Consider the following 12425-nt stretch of genomic DNA (forward strand, 5'->3'; position numbering starts at 1 on the left):
AAAAGCGTGAGCTTCGAAACAAAAAGCAACACATGCAGCATACACGAGTTTTCACGGGATCAACGAGATTAGAGAAGGAGAAACAAGGTGAGGGTTGAGATGAAAGAAGCTTTGAAGGAAGTTTGACGCAAAGGAAAAATTTGAGACATTTTCTTTGCTGAGGTGCTCCATTCTTTGCCCATTGATGATAATTCTGTATCCGTCAATAGAGAGGGTTAATTGTTTGATGCTTTAGCTATACTTGGACGGAAAGGGATTAGTGTTGGGTGTGAGGAATGTTAGAGTCGAGGGGGGGGCTGCGAGTGGTGAAGTACCGTATTGGAGTAGATTTGAGTACAAAGGGGAGGTTTATGATCAAAGGAAATTGGAGGAAACGGGAATTGGGGATTATGAGAGATGTATATGTATGAATGTATGTAGATTTACAAGAATTCTGATATTTTTTGGGTATTTGATTTTGGACGTTCTAGACGCAGTTCTGAAATTCAACCTCGAATGGCATGGTTGCACCAGAAAAATCAAGCTGGGTCACTGAATCTGCAATTCGAGTAAAAGTAAGTAAGGACTACCTAGGTATTCACTCCTTAACAGATACCGGACAAAACAGAAAAAATAAAACACTTTTTGAATTATTCCAATCGCTGTCCGTGAAATATGTAGAAAGTGAGGGGTATCTGAACACATAAGAATTACATTAAATTTTGATTTCGCTGCGTCCTGCAATTGTCATAAGCCTACTCCATTTTCGGTATATCGGTCCATTACATGGAAGACTAACTGGTTGTCTACATTACAATCCATACCGGGCACGCAGCCCAATTCAGCGCGAACTACGGCGGGGTCGCCGCCGGCCATGGTCGTTATCATATCGGTTGCAAATACGCAACTGTTCAGGTTGGTTCCGTTGTTCTCGGAAGGTGTATTCGTGTATGTTGATGATATTGGGGGTGAGATTTGATGAGATGAGACTGATGAACGAGAATTGGGATTCGAATTTGTGTGGGATTGTAGATGGGAATGCATTTGAGGGGTCTGTGGGGAAAGTGTATTGTAAGATTGGTTTGATATATATTGCGACTCGAATTCGTAGATTTGCGGAGATTGGATGGAGAGACTCGATGGTGTGTTCTGCTGTTGTGAGTTTGGTAGTGATATTGGTGTCATATTGAATCTTTGTTGCTGTTGCTGTTGTTGTCGAGTGTGAACAGTTCCAGCCGTGCTATGATTTTGACTGATACTACTGTGTCGACTTGCCGCGCTACTTCTTCTTGGACTCATAAACTGTTGCGCCTGTGAAAATGCTTTGCCGGTCGATGTTGGTGTCTGCCCTACGCTCATACTCCGTGAGGGCTGTACTGGATCCCATACCGAATGGACAGTATTTCCACTGTAAGAACTCTCTCGACTTTGAATCGTCTGCCCCATCGTTGTTGTACTCGTTGGGCCTATACTTCCATCTGCACAACATAATTTCCTCGCCTGAAGTAATTGTTCTAACTGTTGTACCGAAGGACTCTCACTCCCATATTGCGCCGATATCATTAAATCTTCGGAATTCATTTGTAGATATGTTTCCACCATTTCATTTCCTACTCCATGTTGTGCTAGCAGACTTCGTAATTTCTTGTTCTCATCTGCTACTCTCCTTGCTGCCAACTGAATTTCAGAGGATGCTTCAATGCCTTGGAGCTCACATTGGCGCAATCGTGCCTCGAGCTCTTGAAGGTACTCTTTTCTCCGAGCGCGGGATCGTCTTTGGTTGTCTCGTATGCGCGCAAGGTTTGCCTTTTCCTAGAACATATAATTAGACTTTAGATCGATCAATGTACAAATTATTGATGACATGTTGAGGACTTGTCTCGAAAGGGCGTGTGGTGCATGTGCATATGTCAAATGTCAATTGAGCTTGAACATATCTTGGCATTTGATCTCTCTTCGCAATCTCCAATTAAGGAAAGACGACTTCCAAAGGATGAGGCATTGTTTACTCACCGCAGCCGTCGACATGATGGACTATGGAATGATCAAAATCTTGGGGGATTTACTCATTCCAAGTCATGCGCAATTGATTCGATTGAAATGATTGTGAACTATCAATAGCCGCATCCCCTGTTTAGCGCGGCTTGGATTTGAATGTTCCCAATTTTTCACACGCGTAAACTCTCCTTTGGCATGGATCTGAAACGGGGAGAATAAAGTTATAAGTAGACAGTAGGTATGGAGTGGAGAGGGGGTAAGATTGGTTCGGCAGTTGTGATTATTTATAGCTATGCAGTAGTATCTGAAGTATTGAGTGCAATATCTGACCCCTATGTTCCTCGCTCTTGTTGTTTAGTATCGCCTTTGTAGAGTTGACATCTTTTCCTCTAGCTCGTAGCTATGGTACGCCTAAAAGCGTGGCTGTGCTGTGCGTGCTGGGCTAGACGGTGTTGTTGGGAAGAGACTGCTAAGTGCCGACATGGGAGCTTGTTTTAAATAATAAGCTTTACTCCGTCTCCATGGTAGAAGGGAAAAGGTAAAAGGGGAGAAGGTATATGGCATCTGGCGTCTGGCATCTGGCATCTGGCATAGGGCATCTGGCATAGGGCATGTACGAGGGTTTGGTATTGGTGGCATTGGTATTACTTCATGACACCCCTTCCAAAGAAGAACACCTTACCTACCTAGTACGAAGTATACATTAATGAATTTGTGTTCGTTGACCAATCATGGAGGTGGCTGTGTATAACCAGAATCTGGAAAAGGATAAGTCTCTGGTCCCTGGGTAAGCAAAGCAGAGCAGAGCAAAGCAAAGCAAAGCAAAGCAAAGCAAGGTGAACAAGGTGATTGTGGAGTAAAAGCAGTAAAGAAGCATTAATCATAATAAAAGAAGCCTCGAACGGTCTCCGGGATTTATCCAGCAGAACCTTATTTTTCAATTCATCGGGCGGAGTCAATTTACCCGGTCGGGCCCATTTCGTAATCTTATGAAAATTACCGAATCGAGCGAATAGATTGAAGATGGTTATATACTCACCTGCCTACCTTGGTAAATACTCTGTGCAGTGACTGCAGTCAGTCCTAAACGTTTCGAAGAACCGGAAGCTCATCCCACTCCGCTCTCATATACGAGCATGTATGTATGTTGATATCCCCAGCCCGGCAAAATGGCCTAGGTCTTGGATGGAAATAGCTGCAAACTCACTCAAGACTGGTTGAACAAACTTCGGGAGTCCTGATACCGGTAACCTTAACATTTACCCTTCGCTCCCGATGTCAAACTGGAAATCAGATCATTGATTTCTTTTCTACTTTTCTATTTTTGTTGTGAAGGCTTGAGGGTTAAACTTCTTACAGCTGTTCGGGATTCTCTAGTCCTTTCAATGTGTGGCCCGGGTCAACGGAATCGTTCCCATTTGCTCGACATGTGCCGCACTCATTCCTACCCGTCAAAAATCGTCCGAAACATTTGAATCACTGTGTGACCTTTAAATCGACATCGACGATCATGTCACATTTTACAATCTGGGGTTCAAGATCTCTAAGTGGAGATATCACAGAACTTGAAGTGATAGGATCTGTTGGTTTGGCGACCTTCGGGTCAATGCAATATATTGTTACCATAATCTATCCGCGTCACACAACACTACTCATTGGGGTCTGGAGAAAAGAAAAGAAAGACTCTGTACTTCAATAGTATCCCGTCTTAACTTTTCGTAATCTATTGTGATTCTCCTACCTCCCAGATATCAATGTTTGTTTGGCAAGGGGCAACTTTATTTCACTAGTGAATCCGTCAGTACTGGTTCAAATTGCTATATCCAATATTTCTCCAATTGTACCTAGGTATGCATAGCAAGCCCGCCAAGATCTTTTACTTGGGCGCAAATTTTTATTCGCGTGCGAAGAAGCTGTCATAGGATCAGCCATCTATTCATTATTCGATCCGAAAATCATCAAGAACGTATGTAGAGTATACACCCAAAGTCTGGCAAAAGTTTGACTGAATTTAGACACAGCTTTTGGTTTTCAGTGACTACAAATTTCCTCGCGAAAACTTATCATTTAATTGATTTGATTGGCATTGATAGTACAGGCAGATTATATATGCATGTATGACAGTATAGTAAGTGAATTGTTTTCCATGAGTACCGGGTTATCAGTAGTCGTCCCTGCTCAACGCTCTTTTTGCGCTGCAATCTTGTTCTATTTGGGAAAAGAGTATTGTGGAATTCAATTACAACATCGAACTGTAGTTCTGTTTCTTAAAAAGATCGTTAAATATGTCTGTTGTGCGAAGGAAATGCGGTTATGACTCGAACATATGGGTAGAAGACATATAGTATTCCCACTTCTATATTAACCACAAGCACCGGTTCCATTTATCAAAACTATGGACAACGCCTGCTGGTATGTAAATATGAGATATTTAGTATCTTTCAGTAGAATCAATAAAAATTACGAATGAACACTTGGCGATGGCTTTATGAGGTCAGCTCAAGAAACTAAAATTCTCAGCTATATGGTACATAAGTAAGTGGAGTGTCTATTACTCATAGATATATATTGTTCTTGATTGAAGCATGAAGAATACTCTCATTCTCGCTTGATACTGCGATTTAGTCTATTCATCGTCGATTCTGAATCTTATCGTCAGTGTCAGAGTCTCAAAATAGAGAACTTTCATCTTTCACCCTCAAGGTCGTTGTCTTTCTTTACACAGTAACGAGGCTTTGGGATCGTCAGAGTCGACTCGATATTTCATAAATTCGAGTTGAAACGGGGTGCCTCTAAAATGCCAAGTGGTAAATCAGTGTCCTTTATATCGTCCTATCTTATTACAATTGATGATCAAATGGCACGTATAAATTATTGACCTAGCGATCATGTCGTGCGTGAAGAGAATCAGTAAATGGCAACGAGTCGATATATTTTCGATAGCAGTACAATGGTTATTCAGAGAGTCTTACCGCTATCATAAGAGAACTTCGTTGCACGCTACCTTAGGGTTATATGGCACCCCAAGAAGCTAGCTCATCGCAGTACTAGATAAAGACTCGTCTGCTACTACGAGAATACTCCAATCTACGACGTACAACTCTTATACCGCTGTCTACTATGCTGTAGGTTGCTAACTGATCCCATCAACTATAAAACGAATAGCAAGAGTATGGCATCATTTCAATCTATAAGTAAATCATTCACCAATGGAGAGAGGTAATTTATGTATTCATATTCTCACCACATCTTACTTATGACCGTCGATTATCTTCTTGCCGCTCACACACTGAGAGACAAAATACAAATTTCCATCGACGACGACTAGATAATGCCGAAAAAATACTCCACCATCAGATATTACACCTCAGAGTACTAAGTCGCAAGAACAAACCCGCACGGTTGTCGAGAGAATTCATAGCCTTCATATCGTCCTTAGATCAATAGAGCTTTGGACTCTCGATTGCCCCTGCGCCATTCAGCAATCTCCTTTTCAAGTGCAGTGTGAATTAAAGTATCCAAGGTCTGAATAGGTGTGTTTAAATACTAGAATGTCTGTTGGTGATTTATGTATTAATTGACTATCAATGACTCAACCGTCTGTTCTCCACGGAAAGTAGTACAAAGTCATGAATCATTAGGAGCCTCGCTTTTGATCTCCCTTAATATTTAAACGCTCTTGAATATCAAGATCACGGAAAGCGAAGCAGGGATATCTACAGCGTTGAGGTTTCAGTTCCATCGTCCAAATAAGAATGTTCCTCCGATATGAGTCTTTGGTGAAGACATATATGGAAGGGGATATCACAGTCAGAGATTTGCTTAAGCGTATAGTTTTTGTTTCTCGGCGCGTGGGAATGGGTATGTTTCCCTTCTTCTTTTGTGTCTATGAAAGTCAAATCTGAGTTGTTCATCAAGTGTTGTTGCTGGATTTTATTGTTATGCTTGTTTGTTTGGGTATTCGTTGTTGGATGCTTGGTTAGTATCATTGTTGCTTGTTGTGTCGAATAACAAGTCAGGTTAGCACATTTTAAGTATCTGCACCAATGTCAACTCTATTATTAACGTCGCTATTCTCAACTATACATCATAACATCGACGGCATACAACTGGACAACAATTAAAGCGGCTGAGTTAGGTTTGAGAGAGAATTACGAGGAACACAAATAGCCTCCCTGTTCTTTCAGAACTGAGCTGCGCACATGCAAAAATTAAAACATCTCACGAACAAATCCCTTGCTCACACGTCCACTGACTACCTGAGAGTTTTGTGTGATGAACAAGTTTGAGTTGAACGGGAAGATTTATATATGGGGAAAATGAAACATGATTAAGAAACCATCACTTAAACGGGGATCAGTAGCTAGGCTTTAACTTCCAAATTCGATTCAAATGGATGAGGTTCATGATACGTGGTGCCAGAAGTCTTTGTGATAACATATGAGCTTGAGTATATAAAGCCCCCGAAATACACATTACTCTGTATGACAGTGCGAATGAAGAACAAACGCTCAAAAATCTTGGGTATTTCTGGCCTTCGAACACATTCTGCATATTTCCCAATTCCAAGAATCTTTATCGGGAAGTAGGGCAATGGAGCCCAACATAGTATGAGCCATCAAGACGGAGCTAGAAAGACATTCCACGTGCGGGGAAAGTTTGAATGCACAAATATACTCCGCACTCTGCAATTCACGATTATGTACGATATACCTGAATCTATACCAGAAAAAAATATTATAACAGTATAAAAGTCCCTTCTCTTCTTTTTACTTTTCTCTGAGCAAAATTGAGGAATGAACAGTTCAAACTCATAGGAATCTCCCGAGAAATGTAATAATATCTTTCAAGACTTGAATCGCTGTGAAATCCATAGTGATATTCCATTCTCATGATATCAATCCCCCATGAGAAGCCAATAACAAATGACAACGAATGTGTGGGATGTCTAGACATAACCGTACTCGAAGAATTTGCTCTCTGAAATTCCCTTCAAGAAAAAGCAAATCGACAGTGAAATACATGTCATGTGATAAAAATATAAGGTTAAGTCACAAAAATGAAACTATTTAAACAACGATATCAAAATCCTCAATCTTCAATCTAAGTAAAAGTTGTAAAACAGCAGATACACCCCGTCACCACAACCGCGCAAACTCCAAGCCAAGCCAAAAATCAACCCGAACAGAAGAAAAAAATCCATTCATCAATTGCAGTCACAATTGCAAGTACAAGTACACAAAAATCCACCCTTTTTCACCCATCGAAAAGTAAACACAGTAAACAATTCCATCTCCCATCACGGAATTTCTCCTTTTTTTCTTCTCAAATTCAAATTCAAGTATCCTTACCCACATACGTATAAGTACAACTGCTAAACCCTCCCCCAAAACGCAGAACCACCTCACCCTCACCTCGGATCGATGGGTTGGTACTTCATGTACCTAGGTATGTGTAGTTAGTGGTTAGTGCATAAACTTTACCCCGCGATTTAACCTTCTGGTGGAGGCGAAAGGGTGATCGACATGCTAGCTTGAGGTGTTTTTGCGGCTGGAAAGGATCGAGGTGTGCGATATTTTGTTTTCTTTTATGGTGATATGGTATACGATACTCGTAGGAGGTGGTGAATTATAAGGGGATTGGTGGATGGTAGGGGGGGGGGGGGGCTTTTTGTTTGTTGTTTTTTGGATGTGTAAGGTAGGTTGGTTGGCTTGTTGGCTCGATTGAATGAATGAGAAGATGGCACGTGCTAGAGCTAGATGCTTAGTTAGTTACCTAGCTCGATATTGATAAGTAGGGTTCTGTGAAGTTAGGATATGGGATAGGAATAGGGAGTTGGGTGGGACTCTATATGAGAGAGGGTATGCGAAGAGAAGTAGGTGCGAGATGGATGGATGAAAATCTGGTTGAGAGGGGCAGAAGGGAGGATTATTAAGAGTTGAAAGATGCGGATGCGGATGAGGAGATGTGAGGGAAATTGATAGTTAGATGATAGAAAAAAGAGCGAGCATGAAGATTCAAGAGAAGATAATCAAAACGATTCTAGTAATTGTCCAGAAATCATCTTGTACTAAATAAAGCAACTCATAAATATACATATCCCAGAAAAAGTAACGAGGAGATAAACTGAGATGTTTCCATTTATTTTTAAACACCTACCTGTATTATGTATATTGTAATCTTACATGAAGTATGTATCCAAATTGAAGGGAATCCAAGACTTCATTATCTTGTAATGGATAGTCCGTAAGCTGGAAGTTGGCTCTGGAGTTTTGAGGTGTATGGGGATTTCTTTTCCTGAGAAATTTGTAAGAGGATGAAAGGGAAAATGTAAAGGAGTAGCAGGGAGTTTTGGGTGCTGGGGAATGATGTGAAATGATTATAGTGAAAGGTAATTGTCAAATGTTATGTATATGGAGTTTGCAGTGGGAATTTGACCGCGATGAACCAAAGAATCAATCATTGGTTAGGGAAAAGAGAGAGCAATGAGTACAATGGTGTTACATAAGTGAAATCATTGATTTGAGTCCATATAGATGTCATTGAAGAACTGATCAACTAAAATACACTCCCAAGATGGAATGTGATCACATTAGAAACAGAAATATCACAAACATCAAATTCACCAATTGCAAGAGGAAAGATATTTAGTTGAAAATCATAAACCATATTATTTGTATCATGCATGCGTATATACAATGCCATAAACTCGTAAAAGACCACTCGTAAGGATATCCTAAAAACCCTTTTGGGACCGATCGACCCGACCAATCCAGGTCCCCCAAACACCGTGAAATTACCATGGTAGTGTCACCCTTGAAATAAAACCGCCACTTTATTGCCACTCGACTCTGTCGAAGTGTTTATTACATATTTTTCTGCTACTCATGAGTTCATAAACTCGTCTAAACATCGAGCTTTTGAGCTCCGTGTTCAGCGTGTTGAACATGCTCAACACCAGTCTTGTCAGTCATGCCCATATCAGCGGCATAGGTAGAGTGAGGAACCCATTTGGCGGAGTTACGTGGGGTAGTCTCTTCCAACATGCGGTCGACTTGCTCGAGGGAAAGACCCTTGGTCTCGGGAACAAGGAAATAAGCATAGACCAAACAACATGTGCAGAGGGAACCCCAGAGGAAGAAGACCTTAGCACCCAAGTTGGCTTGGCCCTTTTCGGTACCGACGAGGTAAGGAGTGATGACGGCAATGATACAGTTCCAGAGCCAGTTGGAGGCGGTGGAGAGTCCAACACCACGGGATCTGATTGGGAGAGGGAAAACTTCACCAATAACAACCCAAGCTCCAGGTCCCCAAGTGGAGGCGAAGAAAGAGATGTAGATGCAGATGAATGCGATCATGGCGGAAACAGCAGAGGTGTTGTGTTCGGATAAACGACCAGCGGTGACACCGATGATAGCAACGATGAACTCGCAGATTAACATACCGAGGGCACCCCAGATGAGAATTGTACGACGACCGAAACGTTCAACGGTGTAGAAAGAGATTGGAGTGGAGCAGACGTTGACGAGGGTAGTGATCAAACCAATAAGGAAAGGGTTCTTGATCGAGCCGAGAGCTTGGAAGAAGGTAGTACCGAAGTAGAAGATGAAGTTGACACCGGTCCACTGTTGCATCATCTGAAGGGAAGTACCGAGAATGGTTCTGCGGAGGTTGGAGCCTGGGTTGCTGAGTCCTCCCTTGAAGCAGTTCATCCATGAGCCAAAGTAACCGGTTTGGGGAATGACGGACATTTCGTATTCATGGTTGGCGATGATCTCGGTAAGTTCTTGTTGAATGTAATCGCTTCCTTCTGGTTCACCTCTGAGACGAGCAAGGTTGGCAGCGGCCTGGTCGAGCTTGCCCTTCTTGACGTAATATCTTGGGGATTCAGGAAGGAAGAAGAGACCACCACCTAAGATAATAGCCCATGCCATTTGAAGACCAATTGGAATTCTGTAGGAACCAGTATCGAGACGGTTTTGGGTACCATAATCGACACAAGATGCGAGGAGAAGACCGATGGTAACGCAGAACTGGTAACCAGAAACTAAAGCACCACGAACCTTCTTGGGGCAAATCTCGGACATGTAAAGAATGATGGTGGCGGAAACGAAACCAACACCGAAACCAGCGACCAAACGACCAGCGACGAGAAGACCAAGACCAGTAGAAGCAGTTTGCAAGATGACACCGATGATGAAGATGAGACATCCGAGGATGACGGTAGTTCGGCGACCAATCCAATCAGCCATATCACCGGCAAGGATAGCACCAAAGAAGGTACCGGCAGAGAGAATAGATGTGATCAAAGATTTATCCGAAGCAGGAAGAACGAAAGCAGCTTTCTCGGCAGCTGAAGCACCAGGACCGGGAATTGGTTTGCCAGTCTGAAGGGTAGTAGGTTAGCTAATGTTTTGGGATATGGAGTAATTGAAGTCGTGACGTACATATAAATTAATGAAATAGTTCATTCCCATGACACCAGAGATATATCCAGAATCATAACCAAAGAGAATACCACCGAAAGAAGCAAAAGCACACATCATGTATGCCTTTACTGTTACGGGTGCCTCAATACGGGCGACATCCGTGGTTCCAGCCAATCCCGCTGTCATTGTTGCGGTTGACTTGAAATGTATGTGAGGGAAGAGAGAGGGGGAAAGGATAGAGTAGGTGTAGAGTGAAGCTGGCACTCGGGATCAATTATTGATCGAAGAAGTATTGAATAGACTTTGTTGATGAGACTGATGGAGAGAAAAAGATGTATTTGGGAGGGATTTCGAGTCCCTTTTGTATCTGTGTCCCATGGGAATTGGGGCACTGGGGTACGGAGTGAATTGGCATGGTTTACACGCTTGTATGGGGTGGTAGCGTTAGTACGGCCATGTCGCCAAAAAAGTCTTCCATATCGAATTGACTCCAGATGGAGACGCCGCACTCCACAGCAAATAGCGTTACCCCATGTCTTCGATGATCTCTCTCCAGACATCTAGACATGCATGCAGCTATGGCCCAGCCGAGGAGTTAGTCCGTGCGTGCAGTACCCCGAGTAATCGGTCCGTCTTTGTAAGGGATCAAGACTAACTATACTAGGGACGGAGAAGAGTGTGAAAGTAGATAGGGAGTGGACTAGGTAGCATCCTCGGTTTTTTGGAATAATGTTTGATGAGGTGCGAGTATCATTTGGCGGTAAGTATAAAAGTATAAATGTGCTAACAGTATCGAGTTAGACAAAGTATGTGATCGATTGGTTGATCAAGGTATTGTGTAGTGCTAGATGCTTAAATCAGTCCTTGAGTGAAATCTAATGAAATCTAATGATTATTAATTTTCTTTTTTTGCTTTCTCATCTCATTTGCTGAAATGAAGGATTTGAAATTTCTTCTTTCGGGATTGCCCCCCCGTTCATGGTGTGTGCTGGTTGGATAGATCCAATCCTGTGGTTCGTACCATTCAAACTAACACTCGTGGAAGGGGAGATCACGAGTCTAATTGGCTTTACTGATAATTGATAAAATCGATTTTAACGATTTATGCAATTACAATAATCCTAACTACCAATTTCTCTCAACGGTATAGCCGAGAGATGCTTAATGAGAATCATTCTGGCCCCTCCACAAACTTTGGATCTGGAGAGTTTGATGCACTTGAGATCTCTCGAGCCTCTTTCGTGGCAACTTGGAGTCAGATGTTCCGTACGCCAGCTTATGGATCTTCAACAGTAACGTTGTCGAAGAACATTGCAACAGCAATAAAGATATGCACGCTCGAGGCAAAGTACGTACATAATTGACCGAATTTCATAAATATATCAGATATCCTAGCTGAGGATCATTTCATGCATCAACCCCCCATGTTCAAGACTTCAGAGGCAATGGAAGTCAAGCCATCGACGTGATCAATCATCATGTATGAAACTAATTCGGCTTAGTACAAGCAGTTGTTGTTCCTACATACTTCAATCTAATTAATGGCTTGGGGGAAAAGATACCTTGATTAGAGTTACCCATCTATCTACCTAGGGACTTCCTCGTAATTGATCGATACTGAAAACCACATCATTACCAATGTAGTCTGAATTCTGGGACAAGTCCATTACGAGCGCTTTCGAATCAAATGATCAATTCATTTTTAAATCCAAGCTTCTGGGGCGAGGTACCGGTAGGCCTTTGCGGCTTCATGGGATTTGATATTTTTTGATGGAGTGTGGGAGACTGAAAAGTGTCAAACATGTAGCGGCGTCGGCTATTAGTGTCACTTTGAGTGCATTAGTATTAACTTTGTAGGGAGTCGGGACTGAGCCACATTGCTCCAGCATTTATTTTAGTGTTAAAACTAACTTATTTGATGGAGAACCAATTTTTTTATGGGATTTGTAAAGCATTTTAGTGCCTGATGTAGAGTTTACAGTCTGGATTTTACGGGCAAATCCGTTGACTTGTTCTGGA

The 12425-nt window shown here is 42.1% G+C and overlaps 2 protein-coding genes across 2 annotated transcripts; both read right to left on the reverse strand.

The window, feature by feature from the left end:
• Window positions 1-726: 726 nt before the first annotated feature.
• On the reverse strand, window positions 727-2007 carry EAE97_004814 (uncharacterized protein; the record flags this gene model as incomplete). The annotated part of the gene is made up of 2 exons (XM_038875326.1): window positions 727-1791; window positions 1993-2007. The coding sequence occupies 2 exons, from the start codon at window positions 2005-2007 to the stop codon at window positions 727-729; spliced, it is 1080 nt and encodes a 359-aa protein (XP_038733683.1).
• Window positions 2008-8882: 6875 nt separating this feature from the next.
• EAE97_004815 (uncharacterized protein) lies at window positions 8883-10592 on the reverse strand (the record flags this gene model as incomplete). The annotated part of the gene is made up of 2 exons (XM_038875327.1): window positions 8883-10364; window positions 10425-10592. 2 exons carry the CDS (start codon window positions 10590-10592, stop codon window positions 8883-8885), a joined length of 1650 nt encoding a protein of 549 aa, XP_038733684.1.
• Between the last annotated feature and the right edge of the window lie 1833 nt (window positions 10593-12425).

Source organism: Botrytis byssoidea (genome assembly GCF_014898295.1).
Source record: "Botrytis byssoidea strain MUCL 94 chromosome Unknown BBYS_008, whole genome shotgun sequence".
Lineage (NCBI taxonomy): Eukaryota > Fungi > Ascomycota > Leotiomycetes > Helotiales > Sclerotiniaceae > Botrytis > Botrytis byssoidea.